At 51.9% G+C, this 24,331-nt stretch overlaps 1 protein-coding gene across 1 annotated transcript in view; it reads left to right on the top strand.

Annotated features, from left to right (window-relative positions):
• USH1C (USH1 protein network component harmonin) overlaps positions 1-24,331 on the top strand; it is a 48,221-nt gene continuing 23,890 nt past the window's right edge. Inside the window, exons 1-14 of the mRNA XM_070383197.1 lie at positions 1-138; positions 11,633-11,700; positions 12,487-12,630; positions 12,773-12,911; positions 17,171-17,279; positions 17,407-17,431; positions 17,625-17,682; positions 17,978-18,072; positions 19,507-19,591; positions 20,533-20,592; positions 20,754-20,810; positions 21,108-21,250; positions 22,296-22,361; positions 22,960-23,084. Coding sequence (XP_070239298.1) covers positions 103-138; positions 11,633-11,700; positions 12,487-12,630; positions 12,773-12,911; positions 17,171-17,279; positions 17,407-17,431; positions 17,625-17,682; positions 17,978-18,072; positions 19,507-19,591; positions 20,533-20,592; positions 20,754-20,810; positions 21,108-21,250; positions 22,296-22,361; positions 22,960-23,084 — 1,210 coding nt within the window. The 5' untranslated portion in view covers positions 1-102. The remainder of the gene's footprint in view (positions 139-11,632; positions 11,701-12,486; positions 12,631-12,772; positions 12,912-17,170; positions 17,280-17,406; positions 17,432-17,624; positions 17,683-17,977; positions 18,073-19,506; positions 19,592-20,532; positions 20,593-20,753; positions 20,811-21,107; positions 21,251-22,295; positions 22,362-22,959; positions 23,085-24,331) is intronic.

Genomic DNA, 24,331 nt, shown 5'->3' with positions numbered 1-24,331 from the left:
CTGTCACGGTCGCCGCCTCTGCGGGCTGGAGCAGCCCTTCACCCAGCAGCCGGCACCCGAAGGAGCGGAACTGTGTAGCAAGCGACTCGATCCAACCCAGCCATGGATCGGAAGGTGGCCCGAGAATTCCGGCACAAGGTCAGAGCCACTAGCGGCCCTCCAGCGCCCCCGCGGAGTCCGGGGGCGGAGTGGGTGGGCGGTGGATACCCACGGCACCACCTCTCCCTTTGCCGGCCGGTCCTGGGGCTCTGGGTGGGCTGGGATCCTGAGGGTCCTTTGGTTACCAGCAGGAATCCCCAGTAAAATGAGGGAGGAGCACTGGGACTCTAGGTGTGGAAGCCACTAAACCGAGTTCCTTCCTGAAAGTGTCCGTTTTCTTAATACGCAGCGGGGGTGGGGGTAGGGGATTAGAATTCCTTCCGATCTTGGCTTGAGATGGGATATTTCTCTGAGATGCCCCATAGTGGGCAACGCCCACCCCACCCCTCTGCCCCGCTCCCTCCTAGCGCCCCCAGCTCTGGGGTGTTGGAGGGTGTAGAGAGGCTCTGGGATAGGGTCTGAGAGGTGAGGACTGGGAGGGAGGGCAAGTGGATGCCTCAATCTGTCTTCTGACCTGAAAATTCGAATTGGAGGCATGTCAGGCAGCCCACTCCCCACCTAAGGGCATTTCTTAGGACCTGAGAAATAGTGGAGGGAGCCGTGGGAGTCAGCCAGGCCCTTTAGGCTCTCCACAAGAGAGGGGCCTCATTGGTGGCCCAGGACTGTCAGAGACCATCGCTGGAGACCACTGGGTTTGACCCAGGCTTCCCTGAACTGTTTCCAGAGCTGTGCAGGAGTTGCTGAGCCTGAGGTCAGAGAGGACCCTTTGAAGAGATCCAGTGTACATTCCCACTAGGCCTGAGGATGCCTCAGAGCCCAAGGGTGCAGCCAGGGGTGTCTGGAGCTACCCACAGGCCCTGCCTGAGGGAAAGGTGACTGAGCCTTGAGACCCACCCAGAGAGACAGTGTCTTTAGACCCAGCCAACCCCCTTCCCAAGCCTGAGTGGGCAGAGCTCAGGTAGACAAGGTCCAGGGGCTGGCCCCTCTCTCACCACAGAGAGGCCCAGGGAGCTCAAGGAGCCAGCCAGTATGGAGGCCACAGGGGCTGAGGGTTGTGGCCTGGGACTAGGGACCAACGGTCAGTTGTTCACTTAAGAAACATGTTTTGAGCACCCAGTCTGTGCCTTCAAGTTGCTGGCCATGTGGGTGGAATACAGACCCTATACTAATAACTACCCACACCTGGGTGCTGAGTGTTGGAATCAAGGTTTGGTGGGGGCACAAAGGGGACAGCTCCTGCTGGCCGGAGTCTTCTAAAAATGAGGCCTTGGGATCCCAGGGATGAGAGATAACCGGAAGTTCATGCAGGAGTATGGGGGCTGGGAAATAACAAGGGGAGTGTGAGACAGTGTTCACCAGCGCATCCTGTTGCAAAGGGACCCAAGGGGAGAAATTTCAGCCACCGGGGACATTTGGTGAGTGTAGATTTCAGGCAACCCACTTGCCCGTCCCCTACCCCAAGATGACTCAGGCTTGAATTTCACTTTCCTGCCCTGGGGTTGAAAGTAATGTCGGGTCCTCTTTTGTCTTCTCCTCATGAGGTACTTTTCTTTGCCTCTTTGAGAGAGTTGTTTCTGGGGTCCCCGGTGTCTGACTCAACCCCTGGGTTAGCCCCTGTTTCTCTTCCCCAGGCCCCATGCGCCCCAAAGGGCCCCAGGCCTCTGTGTTTCCACCGCCCTGCTGTTCCTCATCACAAGAGTCATTACCTATTAATGCCCTGAGTGTGCAGGCGGGGCGTGCTGGGCAAGGCCGGGGCTGGACTTTGTGCCCCATTGCTTCGGAAGCCGCAGCAGCCTTCCCCTCCCAGGTTGGAGATCATCTGGGAACTGAGGAGAGAGGATGAAGCAGCCGAGGAGAGACCTTGCTGTTGGTTGCTTTCTAGATGCCCCTTCCTTAGTGTTTCTGAGCAAATTTACCCCCTTGAGAATGATTTGTAATCTAAATAAATCCTTAGTCATTGGAGGTAACATTAAAGGTACTGTGTTGTTACGGAAAGTGCTGTGTGACCTGGAGATAGTTATTAACTTCTCTGTGCCTCAGTTCTCCAATTTGGTTAATGAGGATCACGGTAATACTTAACTAGTAAGTTTATTGTGAGAGATAGATGAGACCTACACATGTGTAGAGAGCTTAAATAGAGCCTGTTACTTAGTGAAGCCTCAGTAAATATCTATGTTGTCTGTTGTCTGGAGTTAGGTAGTTGTTGTTTGGTTGCTAAGTCGTGTCCGACTCTTTTCGACCCCATGGACTGTAGCCCGCCAGGGTCCTCTATCCTTCACTATCTCCCGGAGTTTGCTCAAATTTATGTCCATTGAGTCACTTATGCTATCTAAACATCTCAGCCTTGGCTGTCCCCTTCTCCTTTGCCCTTCAGTCTTTCCCAGCATGAGGGTCTTTTCCAATGAGGTAGTCAGTGTGTGTGTTAGTTGCTCAGTCGTGTCTGACTCTTTGCAACCCCACGGACTGTAGCCCACCAGGCTCCTCTGTCTGTGGGATTCTCCAGGCAAGAATGCTGGAGTGGTTTGCCATTCCCTTCTCCAGGGGATCTTCCCCACCCAGGGATCGAACCCAGGTCTCCTGCACTGCAGGCAGATTCTTCACCACCTGAGCCACCTGGTGTTCTACCCAGCGAGGTAGAAATCGGCTCAAATCTCAGTCCTGTCCCCCTCTGCAGTGAGACCTTGGCAAGCCGCTTAACCTCACTGAGCTTTAGTTTCCTTCACTGTGAGATGGAATTCGTTGTGCTCACCTCACAGGATGGTGAGGATGAAATAGGTGTTCAAATGCTGGCTGCTCTGGTTGTGCAGCAGCTATTTGGTAAATGGCCTCACTTTTCCCCACTGATGCCTACAGAGCATCCTAATGGATGACCCAACAGTCTCCGGACCATTGAGCGGGGACTGTTGGGCTTGTGCAGTTTCCCCAAGGCCATGAGCAGCACTTGCATGCCCTTCCTGGACACAGCCTTCAGCCAGGACACCAAGGCAAGGGGAGGGGGGCATCAGAGACTAAGGCTTCCCCCCAGGAGAACCAGCTTTTCAAAAGAAACCTGCTCTTGCACACTGTACCCGCAGGTTGCAGAAACTTGGTTACTCATTTGCTCAAAAAGTATTTATTGACTGTTTAGCAATCATATATTCATGGGCATCTGTAGTGTACCCTGCCCAAAGCTAGACATCTGGCTTGGGGGATTTGGGGGATAAATAAGGTCAGGAAGAGCCTCTGCCTTCTAGGGATTTGCTAATCTTTCATTCATTCATGCACGCATTCAATAAATATTGACTCAGTTTCTGATACATGCCAGGCAGTACTCTAGCCACTGAATAACAAAACAAAGTCTCTGCCCTCTTAGAGAGTACATTCTAGTAGGGAAGACAGACAGTTAACAAGCAAACCAATGAAAGTGTCATAAAATGTCAAGTAGCAATGAACGCTATGAAAAAAATAAACTGAGTGAGGTGAAGGGATAAAGAGTGAAGAGATAGTACTTTTTATAGGGTAGTCAGGAAAACCTCTCTGAAGAAAGTGATATTTCAGCAAAAACATAAAGACATAAAAGAAATGAGGGAAGGAGTCATGCAGATATATCAGCATGCAGTCATTTCTGCCTCATGAGCCGATTTCTACCTCACTGGGTAGAACACCTGGTGTAAGAAGAACATTCCAGGAAGAGAGAACAGCATGTCCAAAGGCCCTGAGGCAAGCATCTGGTTGCCTTCTTTAGGAACAGCAAGTCGGATGGTGTTTCTGAGAGGACTTACGGAATGAAGAGTGGTGGGAGATGGATCAGAGTGGTGGTAGAGTCCTAATGGGCCATACTCAGGATTTGGGGTTTTGTTCTAAGTGAAAGAAGCCAGCAGGGGAGTGATATGATTGACTTATATTTTAAGAGGATTGCTCTGACTACTGGTAGAGAACAGACTGAGAGGGTAAAGGGGAGGAGGCGGACCCTCCCTTAGGAGGCTCCTGCAATGGACTAGATGGAGTGCCAGACCCAGGATATATGTTCAAGTAGATCTGACAGGCTTTGCTGATGGGATGGTTGCGGGTGTGGAGAGAAAGGTATCAAGGGTGAGACTGTGTTGGGAGGGGGAGGAGGTTGGTGGAGACAGAACTCTTGGTGGAAACCAAGAGTTCCATTTTGAATGTTTTATGTTTGAAATACCTTTTAGATCTCCAAGTACAAAGGTGACTGAGAAGATCAGTAGATGTAGGAGTGTGAAAATCAGGGAAAAGTTCTGTGCTGGGGATAAGCCTCAGTGAATTCTTATGGTATAAATGGTATTTAAACCCCAGAAACTGGTGAAGTCACTTAGGGAGACGGTGCTGATGGAGAGAAGACTCAGGACAGAGCCTGGGGCACCCCAACCTGTAGAGGAGACAAAGAGGAGAAGGAACCTCAAGCAAGGCAAGAGAACCAGCAGAAGGGTGTGATCTGCTGTGCCTGGCACTGGGTCAAATGCTACCAACTAGTAAGCATGACACAAGTCTCTTGAAAAGACGAAGGATAATAAAACATGAGTCAGATAAACCCAGTGCTCTCTGGGATGCCCACAGTGGTCACGTATGGGTGTGACAGTTGGACTATAAAGAAAGCTGGGCACCAAAGAATTGATGCTTTTGAACTATGGTGTTGGAGAAGACTCTTGAGAGTCCCTTGGACTGCAAGGAGATCCAACCAGTCAATCCTAAAGGAAGTCAGTCCTGAATATTCATTGGAAGGACTGATGTTGAAGCTGAAACTCCAATACTTTGGCCACCAGATGGGAAGAACTGACTTATTGGAAAAGGCCCTGATGCTGGGAAAGACTGAAGGCAGGAGGAGAAGGGGACGACAGAGGACAAGATGGCTGGTTGACATCACCGACTTGATGGACATGAGTTTGAGCAATCTCCGGGAGTTGGTGATGGACAGGGAAGCCTGGCATGCTGCAGTCCACGGGGTCACAAAGAGTCCGACACGACTGAGCGACTGAGCTGAACTCCAGGATGCACACTGTGCAGGCCTGGGTGGAAGTGGAACTAGATCCCAACATCCCAACGACACTTATGGAGGTCCAGTCTCTGCCAGCTGCTGAGAACAGGGGACTTGTATTCATTTATGCTTACTTAGTTTAACTAACAAACACTTAGAACCTGCTACTTTCCAGGCACTGTTCAAAGTAACAACTATTCACTCAATGAAGAATTTTTTAAAAAGCCATTTTTAATCTCTCACAAAAGGATGGAATCCTACGAGATACTTTTATTCCCATTTTACAGAGGAGGATACTGAAAGCAGGGAGACATGCAGACCCACGTGGGGAAGGGGGCGTGGCCTCACTGCCCGCCTTCCTCCTGCTAGAAATGTGTTGTGACCACATAGGGATTAGTGAGGAGACAGGCAGGTGAAGAAAGGAAGTCCAACACAGCTTGGTGAGTCCCACAGCAGAGGTGGGGACAAAGTGTCATCCTGTGCAGAGAGAATGACAGGGCAGGCTTTGTGGGGGAGCCTGAGGAAAGGCTTGACCAAGGGGAGCTGGCATTTGAAGAGACTTGGGCTTCCTTGGTGGTTCAGATGGTAAAGAATCTGCCTGCCATGCAGGAGACCCAGGTTTGATCCCTGAGTTGGGAAGATCCCCTGAAGGAGGGAAATGGCTCCCCAATCCAGTGTTCTTGCCTGGAGAATTCTACGGACAGAGGAGCCTGGTGGGCTACAGTCCTTGGGGTTGCAAAGAGTCAGACACGACTGAGTGACTTTTATAGGTAGAGGAAGAGCTCACAGAGAAGAAATACTGCTGGTATCACCAGTGCTTATAGCTAAGATTTCACACCAGCCAGGGCTTCAGCAGGAAGCAGGTGGCTCACTCAAATGGGAGACTGAAGAGTTTAAGAAGGGACTGCTTACAGGAAAGGGCAGGATGGCTGAGCTGCCAAGGCGTGGTGACACAGCCTGGGAGCAGCAGCACTGGAGGCCAGGGGCTCCCCAAGGGGCAAGGGAAGGGGTCCCAGAACAAAGGAGAGAGTGGCTGCAGAGAGATGTCCAGTCAGACGCTGCAGCCTCAGGTGGGGGCACCTGCCTCGTGGTGGTCTGGCACGGAGAGAGCCGGGGAATCAGAACCCCACTCCCTTTCTCCCCAGACTGTCTTACCGCCCTCCTTGGCTGAACCCAGAAGGAAGTAGAGGGCAGGGAGCCCAGGCAAAGCTTCCTGGGACACTCCTCTAGGTGGAGGAGGCTGGGTTGTGGGTCTGGAGGCAAAAGGGAAGCAATACAGCACACATTTTAGAGCCCTTGAAGTTTTGGAGCCCTGGGCACTGTCTTACAGTAAATGTCTTTACAGTGAATGTCTTTACAGATATTCATTCATTTAATCCCGACACAGCCCTAGGAGGGCAAATGTCACCCAGTGGAACAACATGCATTATTTAATCTGCTTCTTGCTCTCTTTCTCCGTCTTTGGCTGAGTGCATACATGAATTTTCATGAGCGGAAGGTTGTGTGCTTCCCCTGTGAGGCCAATCTGAAAGGGCAGTCCATATGGAGGAAGGCAGGGAGGTGAGGTTGGAGAGACCCAAGGCCAAACCCAGAGTCTACTTCCAGTGCCCTAGACAAGGGCTTGTACCTTGTGAGGAGGGAGATATCCCTTACCATGCAGGCCGATAGCACTGAGCCAGCTGAACATTGGCCAGAGAAGTCTCATGCTGGACAGAGGGGGCCAGACACAGGATGAGTGGGCACAAGATGAGTGGGCATAGGGTATTGATGTGGTAAAGGGACCCCCACACAGTTACTTGTACATGGTGGTCTACTTAGGGCTTCTATGTCCATCAAGAGGGATCCAAGAAAGGGAAAGGCTTTTTATATCTAGTTAGAGAAAGAAGACATGGTGTCTTGCACACAGTAGGTGCTCAATTAATGTGTATTAGACAAATGCAAATAAGGAGGTTCTAACTGGTAAGTGGATACAATGTGGTAGTTTGGAAAAAAGCAAGGGTTTTGGAGCCAGCAGTCATCTCATCTCTACTACTTCTGAGCCTTGATTTCCTCATCTGTCAAATGGGGGTAATATCCATCCACCTCAGATGGTTTTTAAAGACAATACAAGTAAAGTACTTCAGATGTGGTGGCCTGTCTGTAAGCAGAGTCTGGCCCAAATAAGGGAGCCAGTCAAGGGCCTCAGGCTGGGAGGCTGGTAAGGAGGCTCTGGGCTGGGCATGGTCAGGAAAGACTCTAGAAGAGGGGGCTTGGACTCGCCTTAAATGAAAACAGAGGTCAGTGGGAAGAGGGAGGGCAGGTCATCTTGTGTGGGTCTGAGACTGGAACTGAGCTAAGAGGAGACAGATCCAGGAGGCTGTGTACTGAGGAGTGATGGGAAGGTGACTCCGGACTGGCGGAGAGGATAGAAGGAAGGCTCTAGACTAAGGCTGTTGGAGTTCATTCAGCAGTCACCACTGAACACTGTGCACCTGTTTGCATGGCATGGTGCTTTAAGACCTACTATGTACCAGGTGTGTTACAGGTAGCTGAGCACAAGTTTTTGGGAGAATGACACACAGCCATTCCAACACACATCCCATTCAGGGACGGGATCCCTGAAGCTGCCCCTTGGACTGGTACAGGGGGGACCCTCCTGAGGAATTTGCTTGAACCTAGATTCCAGGAGGAAGAGACATCGTATAAGTTTGTTAAATATTTACAAGCAAAATTTGAATTACAGTGCTGATGTTTCTGCACGTTCAGGCTTCCAGAGAAAGTTCCATCCTTATCAGCTGTCTTTCTTGGTGCGTGTGTTTTCACTCAGGTGTGGTCAGAGAACAAAGTGGTGCTGTCATCTCAGAGTCTTTTTGGAGAGATTCCTGGGTGGGAAATGGTCAGGGTCACGAGACTCCCACCATTTTGATTTATCCCTTACGTTGGTGTTTAAAGAACATTCTACATAAGCCAGATATGATTTCCCAGATATTATGGTAAATGGATAATTTTTTTAAATGGACAAGTTGAATTGCTGGGGATAGATGGGACAATTCTGAATGAGGTCGAGGAGGTTCCAGTGTGTTAGGGGAAGGTCTGTTTGGCCGCAGCCTGAGTCACACTTGGGAGGTGATAGAGATGACCCTGGAGGGATAGGGAAGGGCAGAATTGAAAGTCAGGGTTGGAGTGACCTAGGCTCTGAGAATGAATGGAGCTAAAGAGCTGAACTTTGCAGGCTGCCTCAGCAGGAGACTGATAGGATGTAGTTTCTGGGTGGGGACCTCTGGATGCAGGGGTCAGCATTGGAGGGCTGCCCACAAGGACCAGAAGCCTGGGACCTCCAGGAATAGGATCTCTCCTCGAAGAGCATCTCCAGGTGATCTGTGCTTGGGATGCAGAAAAGCAGAACCTTAGACTCTAATATTGGAAATTGCCTTTGTCTTCCGTTTCTACTTTCCACCCAGTGCATAAACGGTGTCTGTGGAGGACAGTGCCTCGCTTCTTACACCTAATGATGCAGCAGGAGGCGTTTCTGCAAGCTCTCTCTGCAGAGAGCTTCAGTCATAAGGCCTCAGTCAGGAAGGGATTTCCCTCTCCTCTACTTTGTCTTACGTCACCACCCATGGCTGGAATTGAGCTAGAAGCCCTTTGGTTGGGCTCTCCTCACTGCAGTCAGAGCAGATGGGCTTTTTATGCTTTCATAGAAAGCAGAACATCTGCAGTTCCAGGAGTCATCCAAAAGAGATATTTTCTTGCTTGTTCTAGACCAAACCCAAAGGGATTTCTTAAGAGTATGAAGGAGAGAGATGGGGATTTGAGATAAGGGGAGCCTGCTTGAGAGCAAAAGTTTTGAAATTTTGGCCTGAAGAGCCCTTGAAGTTTTTTCCCTGGAAGTCCTGACTCACACAGGCAGTGGTATAGCAGGGAGAGCATAGGCTTTGGAATCAGATAGCATGCATGCATGCTCAGTCACTTCAGTGACTCAGACTCTTTGGGACCCCATGGACTGAAGCCCTCCAGGTTTCTCTGTCCATGGGATTCTCCAGACAAGAATACTGAAGTGAGTTGCCATGCCCTACTCTAGGGGATCTTTCTGACTCAAGGATTGGACCCATGTCTCCTGTGTCTCCTGCCTTGCAGACAGATTCATGACCGCTGAGCCACTGGGGAAGCCCCAGAATCAGATAGACTGAGGTTCAAATGTTAGCTCTGTCTCTGATTAGCTGTGGTACCTTGTGTGACATGTTGTAACCTCTCTGGTCTTCAGTTTCCTCATCTGCAAAATTGGCCTTGTAGGGCTGGTGAGATAAACAAGTGGAGTAGGGCCCAGAGAAGCTCTTGGTGCCATCCCATGATGCAAATGTTATTTGCCTTCCCCTTCTGCTCCCATGATTCCCTTCCTCCCATCTGACTGTGCATGGACCAGGAGGCAGGGGGATGGAGAAATCCCTCTGATACTTCTTTACTGACCACATTCTATGCATTAGGCTCAAGAGACTTAGAAAAAATAGACTTCATCTTTCCTTTGTGGGGTTTTTCTGTCTGATGAAGGAAACAAACCAGTTCACAAAAAAGCAAGCCTTAATTAACTGCAAATTGTGACTGTTGTAATGAAGGAATTGAAGCATCTTTGGGGTGATGGAGTGGGTTCTGTTTAGGTTGGTGAGCAGGAAGACCTCCCTGGGGCAGAGGCCAGCCATGCAGGGAAGGAGGAAAACCATCCAGGCAGAGGGAACAATATATATGATGGCCCTGAGGCTAGAGCAAGTGTAGCCTGTGGGAAACACTGAAAGGAGGCTTGTGTAGCTAGGAAGAGTGGCAGGAGCTAAAGTTGGGCCTTGATCAGGTAAGGGATTTGGCTGCGCCGGGTCTTGGTTGCGGCATGCAGGGTCTAGTTCCCTGATCAGGGGTTGAACCAGGGCCCCCTGCACTGGGAACCTGGAATCTTAATCACCAGACCACCAGGGAAGTTCTTGAATTTTGTTTTAAGTACAATGAGAAGCTATTAAGCACGAAAGTGATATGATCCAATTTATTTAAATATTTCTGAATCTGATCCTAGAGAATTTTTCTCTGCTCAGACTCCTGCACCGCAGCCACACATGGGCAGTCCAAGTCTGTCTCGGTGTGGCTCCCCACCCCTCTCACACAAGCCCAGGCAGAGTGCGGAGAGAGTCCAGACTGGGTCCTCACAGATGTGGGCTTTTCGAGGTGCCCACTTCTGTGGTGTGTGGAAAAGCCAAGGCTACCACCTGACATTCAGTGCTGCCCACTCTAGCACGTGCTTCTGTCCCCCATCTTCTACTGGCCTGAAGGAAAGGGGCGCTGAAGCAGAGGAAGTAGGAATGCCCTCCTTGGAGTGGGTAGGATAAATTTCTGAAGCTGCTTTGAGTCAGTGCAGGGCAAGCCTCCTAGCTTATTCTCATCTCTAATCAAATGTTCAGCTTGATTTTAAGAGGGAAGAAGGTACTGCTAGGTGAAAACCAGAAGTCTGCATTCTGTACCCATCTGCTCAGGCCAGAAATCCCAAGGGGCTTGTATCTGGGACAAACAGATTTCCCCCCAACTTCCCAGAATCCTAAAGATACCCACAGAAAAGGCAAAGGTGCTCCGACTTTCCTCTGAGGACCAATCAGGTGGGAGCTTGCAGCTTCCAGTAGCATCTTCTCCCTTATGTGGGCTGAGGCCCTGGACTCTGCTGCTGGGCCTGGAGAAGGGAGGGATCCAAGGACCCCTCAAGCCCCCACCCTGTCCTCTCACTCAGTCCTGGGCTGAAGAGAGAGCTCAGGACACAGTGCAGAGATACATAGTGAGCTGTCTGAGGGAGTGGAATCCGGGGCTCCTGGCCCACCAGCTCCCCTGGGATTGAGGTGCTAAGGAAACAGCTCTTGACCCTGACCCTGGACTCCCAGCCATTGACGTCAGGGAAGCTGAAAAAATGTAATCTGATTCTCCCCCTCCGGTGGCAGGGGAGGCACACAGGGATGTAGGAAGGGGAAAGAGTGATCAGAAGTCAGGGCTGACCCAGCTTAGGCCAGGACTGGACAAGGGAGAATTCAGTGCTAGGGGCTCTGGCGGGGGCGGGGGATGTGCTATCTGAGTGAGTGGCCTAAATCCTTTCTGAAAGCAGTCATCCGGCACTACAGCCACCATCAGGTAAGACAGTGGGCTTCCAGACCGGGGAGCTGACAGTCGCGTTGCTGGCCTGGACACAGGTGACATAGCCATGGAGGTGATCGGCAGTACGACTGCCGTGGGGGTGCATCACCGTCACGAGGGCTTCACAAGTATGATGCGTGTATGCATCGCTGTGTGCATCACCGCCCTGGGGATGAGGCTCAGCCTGACCACATCCAGACGCGAGGCAAAAGGACTCCTGTGGCCACGTCAGGGTGGTCTGCACTTCTGATGTGTTGCAGTCAGGTGCCAGCCTGGCCTCCGGTTTCCGCCCTCTTCTTACAACCCTGGAGAGATGCGGAGGAGGGCCACCCCGCTGCCACCACCGTCAGTGCCCTCCCTGTCCTGGGATCTGCTGTGGGGGTGCTGGGGCTGGACATATAATTCTGCCTTGGGGTTTTCCAGGTGGACTTTCTGATTGAAAATGATGCAGAAAAGGACTATCTCTATGATGTGCTGCGGATGTACCACCAGTAAGTGTGCAGGGTCCAGGTTCCGTGGACAGCCCGGGTACCTCTATCTTCAGGAAGCCCTGGGATGGGTCGTTCTGAGACAGGACGACTTCCCTCTTAAATCCTGGGGTGGCTCAGGGAGGCCAGTGCTCAGTGTTCCTGGGAATCAGGCAGACACGCCGTTCACTTGTGTCAGCAAATATTTACACAGCCCAGGCAGGTCCACAGAGACAGGTCATGGAGACCCTGAGCCTGCCAAAGAGGATGGACCGCATCCTTTGGGCAGTGGGGAACTGTCAAAGGGTTTTGAGAAGGGAGCAACTTATATTTTTAAAAGTTGGTGGTGGACTGAGAATAAACAAGTCAGTTGGTAGCCAGAAAAGTGTCGGCCCTAGACATGGAGGGTCTGAACGGTATGAGGTAGACGCTCGTGCGATATACTGTGATTTCAGGATTTACAGAGCTCAGCTGCAGCTTGGAGGTGAGAAGCAGGGGTATGTATGAGAGGGCTGGCCACCACCTCACAGACGTTTCCTGTCTGGAAGGACCCTGGGCTTTGGAACTAGTTAGAGACGAGTGAGAATCCTGGCTTGATTTCATCTACCTGGATGGTTTCCTTGGGATACTTAGATGGGAGAACAAACCCTTCTGAGGCACCTGGCCCAGGGTTAGGGGCTCTAATCTTTTATCCACCCAAGTTCTGGGCCCAGGGGTGGTGACCCAACCCAGGACTGCTTCCTCTGGGAATCCTTGGGTCTCAGAGGCCATGGCTATGGATGAGGCTCCAGGGCCCCCGTGCCTCTGCAGGACCATGGACGTGGCCGTGCTTGTGGGGGACCTGAAGCTGGTCATCAATGAGCCCAGCCGTCTGCCCCTGTTCGATGCCATCAGGCCTCTGATCCCACTGAAACACCAGGTGGAGTACGACCAGCTGACCCCCCGGCGCTCCAGGTGTGGAACGGAGGGAGCTGCAGGCTGGAGGCGGGGGTGGGAGAGGTTACCTGAGGATGGACAGGGTCTCTGACAAGTGGATGGGGCAGTGCTGGCCATTGGACCAGAGCTGGGCTGTCATCGGCCCTTCCTTCCACGGCAGGAAGCTGAAGGAGGTACGTCTGGACCGGCTGCACCCCGAAGGCCTCGGCCTCAGCGTGCGTGGCGGCCTCGAGTTTGGCTGTGGACTCTTCATCTCCCACCTCATCAAAGATGGCCAGGCCGACAGCGTTGGGCTCCAGGTGAGTGAGCAGGGCCCAGGGGTCGTGGGCACCAGGCCCTCAGGCTTCCTGTCTCCCCACACTAGGCTGTGTGGTGTCACGTGGTCACCTCACCCTTCTGAGCCTTTGGGAGAGGAAAAGGCCTCTGTATCCCGACAGATTGTCCTCGCGGCCATAGAATCTGGCTGCAGGCACTTGTCTGTTTTCAATTTTTAACTTTTATTGGAGTGTAGTTGATTTACAATGTTGTGTTAGTTTCAGGTGTGCAGCAAAGTGAACCGGTTATACATATAGATATATCCACTCTTTTTTAGATGCCTTTCCCATATAGACCATTACAGAGTATTGAGTAGTATTCCCTGTGCTATACAGTAAGTTCTTATTATCCACATTCTATCTGATAGTGTGCTGCCTGTTTTCTTGAGGGGAGCAGAGAACCTGGCTCCCAGCTGCTGCTGCCCCTGCTGCTCCTGCTGCTCTGCACCCACCTCCCTTATGTCTGAAGGAAGAGCATAGTTATGCCCTGACACCTGAAGTTCTGGATACATAGCCTTCTCCCTGGAAGGGAAAAGGAAATCCTGGCACAGTGCAGTGCTTCAAGGATAGACTTTGGAGCCAGAGTATCCTGGCTTTGCTCTTCATTAGCTGGATGCCTTTGGTGAAATTACTGCCTCAGTTTCCTCATCTGTAAAATGGGATGACGAACAACCTACCTCATCAGGTTGTTCCGACGGAATAAATGAGTTCATATTACAAAGTACTTGTATCAGTACCTGGCACGTGAATGCTATGTGCGTGTATTTTATGCTCCTAAAATATGTGTGACTTCTATTTGTATTTGTGTGCGGGAACTCACACACACACACACACCAATGAAAGGCCGTCACTTGTTGGAGGAGGAACTAGAGTGGATAGGGAATAAAGTGAGAGTGAGTTTTTGAAGGCTACACCTTTTAGATTGTTTGGCTTTTGAATCATATGAATGTATTATTTTTTTTCTAAATGGATTTTTATTGAAGTTTAGTCGATTTACAGCTCTGTACTAATTACTGCTGTACAGCAAAGTGACTCAGTTATAAACGTTATACATTCTTTTTCATATTCTTTTCCATTACGGCTTATCATTGGATGTTGAATATAGTTCCCTGTGCTATACAGCAAAATCTTGTTTATCCATTCTTCATGTACCAGTAAATGCCATGTGCTTGTTAAACATGCAGAGAGGGAGATTTAATAAGCACCTGTAATGTGCCAGATAACATGCTGACAACCAGTTCTTTTTATATGCCTCGGCTGGATCATCCCCATTTTAGAGTTGATAGAAGATCAGGGACTTGACTAGAATCACACAGCCATTAAGTGGCAGAGCCAGGATTTGAACCTGGGTCTCCTTATTGCCAAGCCCAGGGATTTCTCTTCAGCACCCCAGGGTCCCTCCCTTGGGGTCTCCACACCTCAGTGTCCAAGCAGAGACGGGAAGATCTTCAGGTCTCGCTCCTGCCAGAGCCCAGAGCTGTGTTTTTGTATGTCCAGCTAAAAGAGGCCCTCCCACACCCTCCCCAGAGCTTCCAGCATGTTTGTTATCAGCATCCCAATCTGGGGCTTCAGGGGGCCCGAAGGCTGGTATAAGACGCTGTGGACTGGGAGGTAGAAACCGGGCGCAGACAGACATCGCTTTGTTCTAAATCCCTGTCTCACGGCTGGCCGGTAGCGGCTGAAATTTCAGCCCCCTCATTATCGCTCTCCTGTGCCGCACATTTTCCAGCCCAGAAACGCAGCCAGAGGAAAAACATAATGAGCTCCTCTCTTGGCGTCATCTGAGCCCTTTCTTTTCTCCCAGGGTGAGCTCTCCTCCTAGGACAAGCCATTTCTCAACGATGCTTCCGTGCCTGGGGACTTCGGGGCATTTTAATGAATCTTAGAGTTTTCCCTCCCTGCCTGTTTCTCAGGCTTATAAATTATCGACCCTTTCTCAGGTTGGTGGGCTCATCTCTCCTTTGTGCCACTCTCCCTCAGATCGTCATTTCACCGTGGCCCTCGCACAAAGGGCCTTTTGCAGGGCTTCATGCAGGGGCGGGAAGGAGAGGAAAGCTGATCCTGCAAATTGAGTTGGGGATTGTGTGGGAATCATCCTGCTGGGGTCCCACAAGTTCCCTTTAGGAACAAGACAGGGAGCTTCACTCAGAGGAGCTTGGGGGAAAAGGTCTGCATCCACTCACCTGTTTGGGGTTCATGTTTCTGGAGAGCTCCCATGCCTCAGGGTGGCTGGGGGAAGATTCCAGAAGGCAGGGGAGGGGCATGTTCAGACAAGCCTGGCCAAACCAGAGGCTCTGCTGATTTGACCTGTGAGTCTGGACTCCACATGGGGTCCTGGACCCTGCCCTGGAGTTCCATCTCCGCTCTAGTCTCCCTACTGGAGGTATTTTAGGTTTTTATCCACATGTATCCTCTCTGAACCTGCATCCTCTGCCCTGCACAGCTTGCTGTATAGTCCAGGGCTGGAGAATGGTTCTGTGTGCCTTGGCTGTCCTAGCTGTAAAATGGACGGAGTAATCCCTGCCTTTCCTATGGTCCTCGGGGGGCTCTGTCAGGTGGCAAAGATCCAGAGAGGACAGGACGCAGGGAACTGCAGCCCAGCTTGGCCAGACGCCCTTCTTTCCTGCTTCCAGACAACCATGAGACAGCGTTTGCTGTCTGTCAGGGAGACCTGACTTCAAATCTCAGCAACACTCTTTACTAGCTGGATGACCTTGAGCAAGTCTCCTCACCCCTCTGAGCCTCAATTCCCTCACCTTATTAGCAGAAACGCAGGTTGTTGTGAAGAATGGGTGCAGGGAGGTCATCCAGCTGTTCTCCTTCCATGAGACATCCCCAGAAACACAGCAAGTTCTTTAGCAAGCCCCTCCCCTGCCCAATGTCACTTTTTTGAGCTGCTTGCCACTCCTCGCAGGCCCCTGAGAAGACTAGGGTCTGTGTCCAGGTTGGAAGTGTTTGAGTGACAATAGAAAGAAGGTGACTCTGGGGCAGGGATGTTGTAGAGGGTAGGAGTTGGTCTAGAGGACCCCTGAGAGGCTATATGCCTGCCCAGTCCTCGACCCTCCACGGAGTCAAGCTGCGTCCCCCACATGCACCGACAAACCTCCAAAAGGTCAGCAAATGTGGTGTGAGTTAAGCCTCCAGCTGACCCGTTCTGGTCTCAGACTGGGGAGGGCCTCCACCAACCAGTCCCTGTTCTGCAGCTCAGGACCGTGACCCTGCACAAACCATCACCTCCTGGGCCTCCGTTTCAACTGATGTCCGGGCATCCTTCCAGCCTGTGGTTGTTAAATGAGGAACTTCAGGACTGGCCTCCAGAGCCAAGGTGCTCGGGGAGCCCACAGCCGTGTCCAGCAGGGAACCGACTGATGTCACCAGGGATCCGTATCCAGGGCTGGCCCTGCAGGTCCCTCAGCCCCCATCTTTCCCAGTTAATGAGACTAAAGTCCTGAGAAGAGGGATCTGAGCAGAGAACTTACAGTTGAAGCCCAGCTAATGGTAACAGCAACTATTTATTGGTTATTTACAGTGTGCTGGGCACTAGCTGGCTTTACACACTCTCTTAATTCTCATGGCAGCCACAGTATTTCCCCATTTTACAGATGAGGGAAACTGAGGTTCAAAAAGCTCAATGAGACTTGCCTAAGGTCACACAGCTAATAAAAATAAAAGCAGGGGGTTGAACCCAGGACATCTGATGCTAGAGCCTTGTGTTCATTCAGTGTTCACTGCTTTCTTCCAGAAGAGGAATTCAGAGGTCAGGGCCAGGGCAGAGTTAAAATGTTCATTGAGTTTCCATCAAATGGAACAGAAGAGATTGTGTGTGTCAGTGATGTGAACTTGAGTCAGGAGTCATGGAAGTTCTTACCCCAACTCAATTGTGGTGTTGTGATGCAAGCCTGCTCCTTGGGGTTGGGGGGATAAAGGCCAGGGAAGAAGCTCTTGAATCTGGGTGAAAGGTCGCCCTTTGCATGGATTCCAGAACCTGATGGTGCCCCCTGGATGGAAGTGACACGGGGTGAGGGTGCCAAGTTCTGACTTTTACCCCCAGTTCTGCTTCCTGCTCTCTGTGCTGCTCACCTCCAGCTTGGTTCCCCCATCTGTCAAATGGGCAGAAAGACTGCTGGGAAGTGCTGCCTGCCCTGGGGGTCCTCCAGCTGATGGAGGGTGTGTGGCTGGTGACAAGGCACTGGCCGTGAGCCTGCCCAGCCACCCAATGCATGTTCTCTCTGTCTGTGGCCAAGGTAGGGGATGAGATCGTCCGGATCAATGGGTATTCCATCTCCTCCTGCACCCATGAGGAGGTCATCAACCTCATCCGCACCAAGAAGACTGTGTCCATCAAAGTGAGACGTGAGTGAGGCCAGGACAAAGGGCTGCTGACGGTGGGGTGGGGTCTGGCAGCTGGTGGTACCCAGCTGCAATGGGAGGAAGGAAGGGCAGAGAAGCCATCATAACCCACCTCCCCTTTCTCCCACAGACATCGGCTTGATCCCTGTGAAGAGGTGAGCAGGACCCTCCTCCACAGGCAGGCTCTCCCCTGTGCACTCAGGGTCCTGGGGTCCGCCTGGGGTCTGGCCAGCTCTGCCCCTGGGCCAGTGACAGTGGAGGCTTCAGAGAGGGCAGACTTGGATTCCAGGTCTGGTGCCGTAACCCTCTCTCCCTAATGACCCCTCTTCTACATTCCCATCCTATCAGCTCTCCCGATGAGCCCCTCAAATGGCAGTATGTGGACCAGTTTGTGTCGGAATCTGGGGTAAGGTCAGGACCACCGCGGTGGGTCTGGATGGGGTGGTCTTCCAGAAAGGGCAGCCCGCCTGAAGGAGGGCTTGCTCTAGGGAGGTGCTCTCAGGGGGCTTCACACAGGCTGCCAGCGCATCCAGAATGGCCCTGTGGGCGTTGGCCCAGCCGGTGCAGACACACACCCCGAGGGCCAGAACGGCAGTCAGGCTCGCATGGGTGCAGCAGTGCTCACCCTGGAGGCCTTGTGAGCACAGGAGGCCACTTGCACAGTGTGGACACCTGGTGACCTCAGCCTCTCCCTCCCCCAGGGCGGGCGGAGCAGCCTGGGCTCCCCCGGCAGCCAGGAAAACAAGGAGAAGAAGGTCTTCATCAGCCTGGTGGGCTCCCGGGGCCTTGGCTGCAGGTGGGTGGCAGGCGCACCCTGGGGCTCACTCATGGCCAGCTGGTCTCCCTCACCGCTCCCCTTTCTCACTGCTGCTGCTGAGATTTTTGTCACTAGTAATGACACTTCTTAGTGCTTGATTTCCCCTCTGAGCTTCACCACAGTCCTGTAGGGCCAAAGGGACAGCTCAATCAGCCTCATTTACAGAGGAGGAAACTGAGGCCCGAAGGCAGAGCCATGTTCCTTTGGTGGGCCCTCAAGTCACGCAAAAGGAGCCTGTCCAGTTGGCCACCTCTGACACAGTTCTCTTGTCACTTATTACTTTGTGACTTCCTTAAGAGGCAGCCAGAGAATTGCCAACAGGCAGAGGGGCTCACGGGACGGTCTTGTTAAGCACACAAGTGCAACAGTTAGAGATCTAGGTTCTGGGCCCTGCTCTGCCACCTATGAGCTCTAGAACCCTGGACTAATGACTCAAGCACTCCAAGCCTCAGCTTTCTCTACAAATCAGAGGTCATAGTCCTCACCTCACAAGGCTGTTGTGAGAAAGAATGCGATGACAGAGTGCCTGGCAGGTAGTAAGCATTTTGTAAATATTAGCTATTATTATTTAAGGTATCCTTTATTTTTCCTTTTTTTGGCCATGCCCCACTGCTTGTGGGATCCTAGTTCCCTGACCTCAGGCCCTTGGTAGTGAAAGTGCAGAGTCCTAACCACTGGACTTCCAGGGAATTCCCTAAGTGATTCTTCTTATTTCCTTTCTGTCACATTTATTTAATACTTTTCTGCTAAGCATAAGTGATAAAAAAAAAGTCCCTCCTTTCTAAGAAATTATAGCTTAATATAGAAGCCAACCACATAAATAGTTACAGTACTGAGGGGCTCTCATGCAAGCATGGCAAACAGATTGTCTACTCTGTGCTATCTCTAATCAGTTAGTGGTAGCTGCCACCCTGGAGTACTCTTTTGAAAAGAACTTTAAGGCTGTATCTAGGCTCAGGTAGAAAAGAGTGTTTGATTAGTGATGTCTGCCACAGACCTGGGAGGGGAGGATAACAGTACACACGCCATCCTAGCTGTAGGTGTTTTAGGCGCACTGGGAAGGGAGGAACCAGCTTAGTCTTGAGAGATAATAAGGAGTTTGGTTAAAACCATGAGGAGAAGACAGCATTTGAGTTTTAAAGAAAGCTTTGGCAAATGCTAGAAAAAGAGAAGAAACAGCCTCTGCATGTGTTGGATGAGAGGTTGGGTGCGGGGAGTTAGAAGTAGCTTCCTGTGGTTGTTGCCCCAGGGGAATTAATCTGGACAGGTAGCCAGAGGCTGAGGAGGTAGATGGCAGAGGACTTGGGTGCTGAGCTCACAGGTGGCCTGGACACACAGGCAGATGGGGCAGGACATTGAATGAGCAAGCACTTTGGAGCCAAGGCTCACCTACCCCTCCCATCTCGCCCACAGCATTTCCAGCGGCCCCATCCAGAAACCCGGCATCTTCATCAGCCATGTGAAGCCTGGCTCCCTGTCTGCTGAGGTGGGGTTGGAGGTGAGTGACCCTGGGCCTGCTCCAGGGGGGCCCCGTGAGGTGCTGGATCACACTGTGATCTCCTAGGGATGGAGCACGTGCTTTCCCCCACAGGCCTCTCTCAGCACGCACTGGCTGACGATTCCCGTTAATCCGTCGAATGGAAGGCTTCACAGAGGGGCTGACATTTGACCGTTTCTACAGCCCTTCTCCAGTTCTGGGATCCTTTGGTCCTGAGCTTGGGAATGTAGTAACAATAATCTGAATTGACATTCATCGAGTGATTACTGGATTGGACATTGTTCTAAGCCCTTTAAAATGTATGAGAACTCTGAGAATTAGGTACTATCATTAGCCTCATTTTGCAGATGAGGAAACCGAGACCCAGATAAGGTATGTAATTTTTTCCAAGATCACGTACTTGGTAAGGCAGGGCTGGGATTCAACCCTCGGTGGTGTGATGCTAAAATAAGAACTTTTAACCTCTACTTTAGACAAGTTACTTCCTTTTTCTGTGCTTCAGTTTCCTATCCCGTAAAATGGGGATAATTGTCTTCCTTCTAGGGTCATTGTATAGATTAAATTAACTAACACATATACTTCAAATGTGTCTGATACATAGGGAGGGATCAATTAATATTAGCTATTATACTAATTATTATTATTCCACACAGAATCTGCTGTATGAGAATCTTAAAGGCTCCTATGTCTACAAACTGAGATTTTTAAGCAAATGCGTAAATTCAACCAAAGGAATGAACCTCTATTGGTGTAATATTTGAGAGAGATACAGAATGGAGGGGCCCTGGGAGGACCCCGTTGGAACACTGCTCATTGGAAAGAGCTGAGGCACAGCTACTCCAAGAGCCAATGTCTGATACTGGCCTCCAGGGGGAGCCCTTCCAACAGAAAAGGTGTCCAGATAGTCTAAGTATGCTGATGCCTCTCCGTTTCTCCCCAAGACAGGGGACCAGATTGTTGAAGTCAATGGCATCGACTTCTCCAACTTGGACCATAAGGAGGTAACATGTGGGGTTTTCACCTGCCGGCCATGAGTCTCTCTGCCCTCCTCTTTCCACCCTCCTCTCCCTTGCCGCAGAGTCTGAACCCTTCTGTGCTCCCCAGAGGCCTTGATTGCTCTGGTCTGTCAGGCCTCTGCTGACTGTCTGTCTGTCCCCTGTAGGCCGTGAACGTGCTGAAGAGTAGCCGCAGCCTGACCATCTCCATCGTAGCTGGAGCTGTAAGTCCAGAACGAGCTGGTGGGGGCCCCACGACCCCTACCTGCAGCCCAGCTGCTCAGACCCCTGGTCTCCACCACACTCTCCTGGCCCAGGGTCTCCATCCCTGAAGCTCTGATAGTTGATGGAAAGACCCCTGCCTAGCCAGAAATTAGGGTCACAGAGAGCAGAAGCCACATGCCTGACATGGGGGGCCATGGTGATGAGAAGACAACCCACACCTTGGCCCCCCAAAGCTCTGGCTCTGTACTTCTGGGCTCCCCGGGGACTGAGCAAGGGGCCTGTTTTCTCTCCACAAGGGCCGGGAGCTGTTCATGACAGACCGGGAGCGGCTGGCGGAGGTCCGGCAGCGCGAGCTGCAGCGGCAGGAGCTCCTGATGCAGAAGCGGCTGGCGATGGAATCCAACAAGATCCTCCAGGAGCAGCAGGAGATGGAGAGGCAGTGAGTGTGGCCAGCCAGGGAGCCCCCACCCGGCCCTCCCAGGCCCCGTACCATCCCACCTGCTTTGCTTCCTGTCGGCTGCGTCCTGGGCTGACTTCATTCTCTCCCCCTGAGGCCTGTCCTCACACCAGATGGGTTCAGTGATGCTCAGCGCGAGTATCCCCTGCCTCCAGACCACTGGGCTCCCCTCTCTTTAACAAGGAAACCCCCTGATTTCCAAGACTCAGGAATATGGAAAATGAGGCTGCTACTAGCAATAGCTAACATTTGTCAACTACCAACCATACGGCTGGCGTTGCATGAGGGCCTTGTTTATGTTCCTTAACTGAATTCCCATAATAACTGCGAAAGATACATGGTTATTAACCCATTTTACAGGTGAGGACACTGAGACTCAGGTTACACCACTCGTGTACCAAGTCAGATACGGCCAAGCTGTGGAATTCACACCCCGGCACTTTGGCCATCCCATCCGTGGTGATTAAGAACTGTCCCCCACCAACCCCAGAGTGGCTGGGATGATGACTGAGAATAAATGGAGCTAGCAATTCATAACTCAAAAACCATTGTCAAAATTCCAATCTAGCTGCATTCTACAAGCATAGTAAGAATTTGGGAAAGGAAGGTGGACAGGATCTTTCCATCTTTCCCATCACAGAATTAGCCTGGAGAACCACCCTGGCCTTGGTTAGCAGCCCCAGCATTGCTTCTGGGGTCTGGGGCCCTCCTCTGGGAGGACCTCACTCAGTCACTTCCTCTTGGTATTTAGAGGTGGCTGCATGGCATGTGGCCTGCCCTGAATGGCCTCTAGTCCCCTGCAGAGGAGCATCTCTGCTCATCAGTGCCAAGCAAAACCACACAGACTTTTTTGGGACCCAGACTTCTTTGGACCCACTTCCTCAGCATCCAAATTTGGTGCAGGCATCCTTGGAAAGGAGCCTGGAAGAAATATTTAAAGCTTTTTCTCAAATCAGAGATTAGCTGCAAGGAAGAGTTAACTTCTCTTACGTCGACTCCAGCATGTCAACCTGCATTTGTGTTTCAGAAGGAAAAAGGAAATTGCCCAGAAGGCAGCAGAGGAGAATGAGAGATACCGGAAGGAGATGGAACAGTGAGTACCTTAGCCCCATATGTCTGCACACACACATCTGTGTGTGGACGTGGGTGTGCTCACAGGAGTGTGGCCCCAGAGGCCACTTCCAGGCCCAGTTTACCTGGCCCTGGATGGAAGAGCCTGGCAGGCTGCAGTCCATGGGGTCGCGAAGAGTCAGACACGACTGAGCAACTTCACTTTTACTTTTCACTTTCATGCATTGGAGAAGGAAATGACAACCCACTCCAGTGTTCTTGCCTGGAGAATCCCAGGGACGGGGGAGCCTGGTGGGCTGCCATCTATGGGGTCGCACAGAGTCCGACATGATTGAAGCGACTTAGCAGCAGCAGCTTGCCCCCTGGTGGATCGTCCTTTATTTGCAGCCATTCCATAATCCTAGTAATGGGTCTTCCTAGGTTGGGGTGACTGGAACATGGTTTTGTTTGCCAGGGTGGCCTTCCCACCTGATTTAGAACACAAATGCCAGGGACTTGGTTCCTTCACCACAACTGGAACCACATGGCTACTCCCCAGGGTGGTTGGGGTTCTCCAATAGGCAGAAGGCCGGCCTGTGAAGGTTGTGACTCCAGTCACAGGCATGGGAATCTTATTTCAGGATCGTGGAGGAGGAAGAGAAGTTCAGGAAGCAGTGGGAAGAAGACTGGGGCTCAAAGGAACAGCTGCGTTCACCTAAAACCATCACCGCCGAGGTGCACCCAATACCCCTTCGCAAGCCAAAGTGTATGTATCATGTGCTGGCGGGGACAGGGCTTCCTCCAGGGACCTGGGGGTGTCTCGACAAAAGTACAAGTCTCCCTACACCTACCACCACCTGCCCAGGCCAATCAGCCATGGCTGTCTTCACGGAGGGGCAGCCATGTGTAGGGGCTGTCTGCCAGGGTGTTGGGATGGGTGGAGTCTGCCTGCCCACCTTGTCCTGGGGCCTGCTGCCAGGCTCTGCCCCATGATACAGACTCCAGCATGTGCCCCTGGACCTCTGAAGAGGGACTAGAGAATGGTGGCAAAAGCAAGAACTGCTCAGGGATGATCATCTTCGTATGTCGGGTGTCACGCCCTCTTTTTGCCGGGTTCTAAACTGGGGCTGTGTTGAAACAGCAGTAAGAAAGAGGGGAAGGGATTCACGTGAGACGATTCTGTGATCCACGGCCGATGGGCAGCCGTGGGAGGAGCTTCCTGGAAACACCCCTACCTCCTGCACCCCTGTGCGTGGACCGCAGTCACTGCCCTCCGCGGGTGGAGTTGGGGAGAGAACTGTGCGACCCTCCGAAGCACCAGGCTTCAGCCATCCTGGGGCGTCAGCAACCTCTACCCTTCCCATCTGTCCTCATCTGTCTTATGATCCCATGTCCACTTTAAGGCCAGGCCCCCACCAACTGCTCGCCTGTCCACCTGCTGTCCACCTCAGCTCCCAGGATGTCATGTCTCTTCAAGGGGCAGAGGAGGGGGTTCAGTCTCAGTGCTTCTCCCATGCGCTAGTGGTGGGGAGTCAGGAGCAAAGCAGTGTGGGGACCGTGGCAGTCACAGGTCCAGGATTCCTGGTTGGGCCTTTACTCTGACTTTCCAGCTGTTTTGATTTGTACCTGACATGGGGCAGAATCTATTCCAGCTGACTGTGCTCAGCTGACCTGGGATCCTTCAGGTATGGGGTTGAATCTGCATTTGAGAACCAAGGTTCCCCCACTTCCGCTGTGCAACGGCCATATGGGATCCTATGATGGGGTCCAGACAGCTATGGCCCCAACTGTGGATCATACTGAGCCCTGGAGGGACATAAAATTGCCAGCACAGGCCACTTGGGTCAACAAGAGGTGCAGGGCATCTGGATAGTTCCATGTCACCCTCCCTGGAGCAGGGCAAACAGCCCCCAGCACATTCCTTGCTGGCACCAGGGCAGTGTCATTTCGGGTCCTCTCCCAAGGACAAAGCACTCTGTCATCAGCCACCCCATGACATTTTGGTGTTAGTTG

Source organism: Bos mutus, chromosome 15 (genome assembly GCF_027580195.1).
Source record: "Bos mutus isolate GX-2022 chromosome 15, NWIPB_WYAK_1.1, whole genome shotgun sequence".
In the NCBI taxonomy this organism is placed as follows: domain Eukaryota; kingdom Metazoa; phylum Chordata; class Mammalia; order Artiodactyla; family Bovidae; genus Bos; species Bos mutus.
Note: the sequence above shows the minus strand (reverse complement) of the source record. Positions and strands in the feature narration are given on the sequence as shown.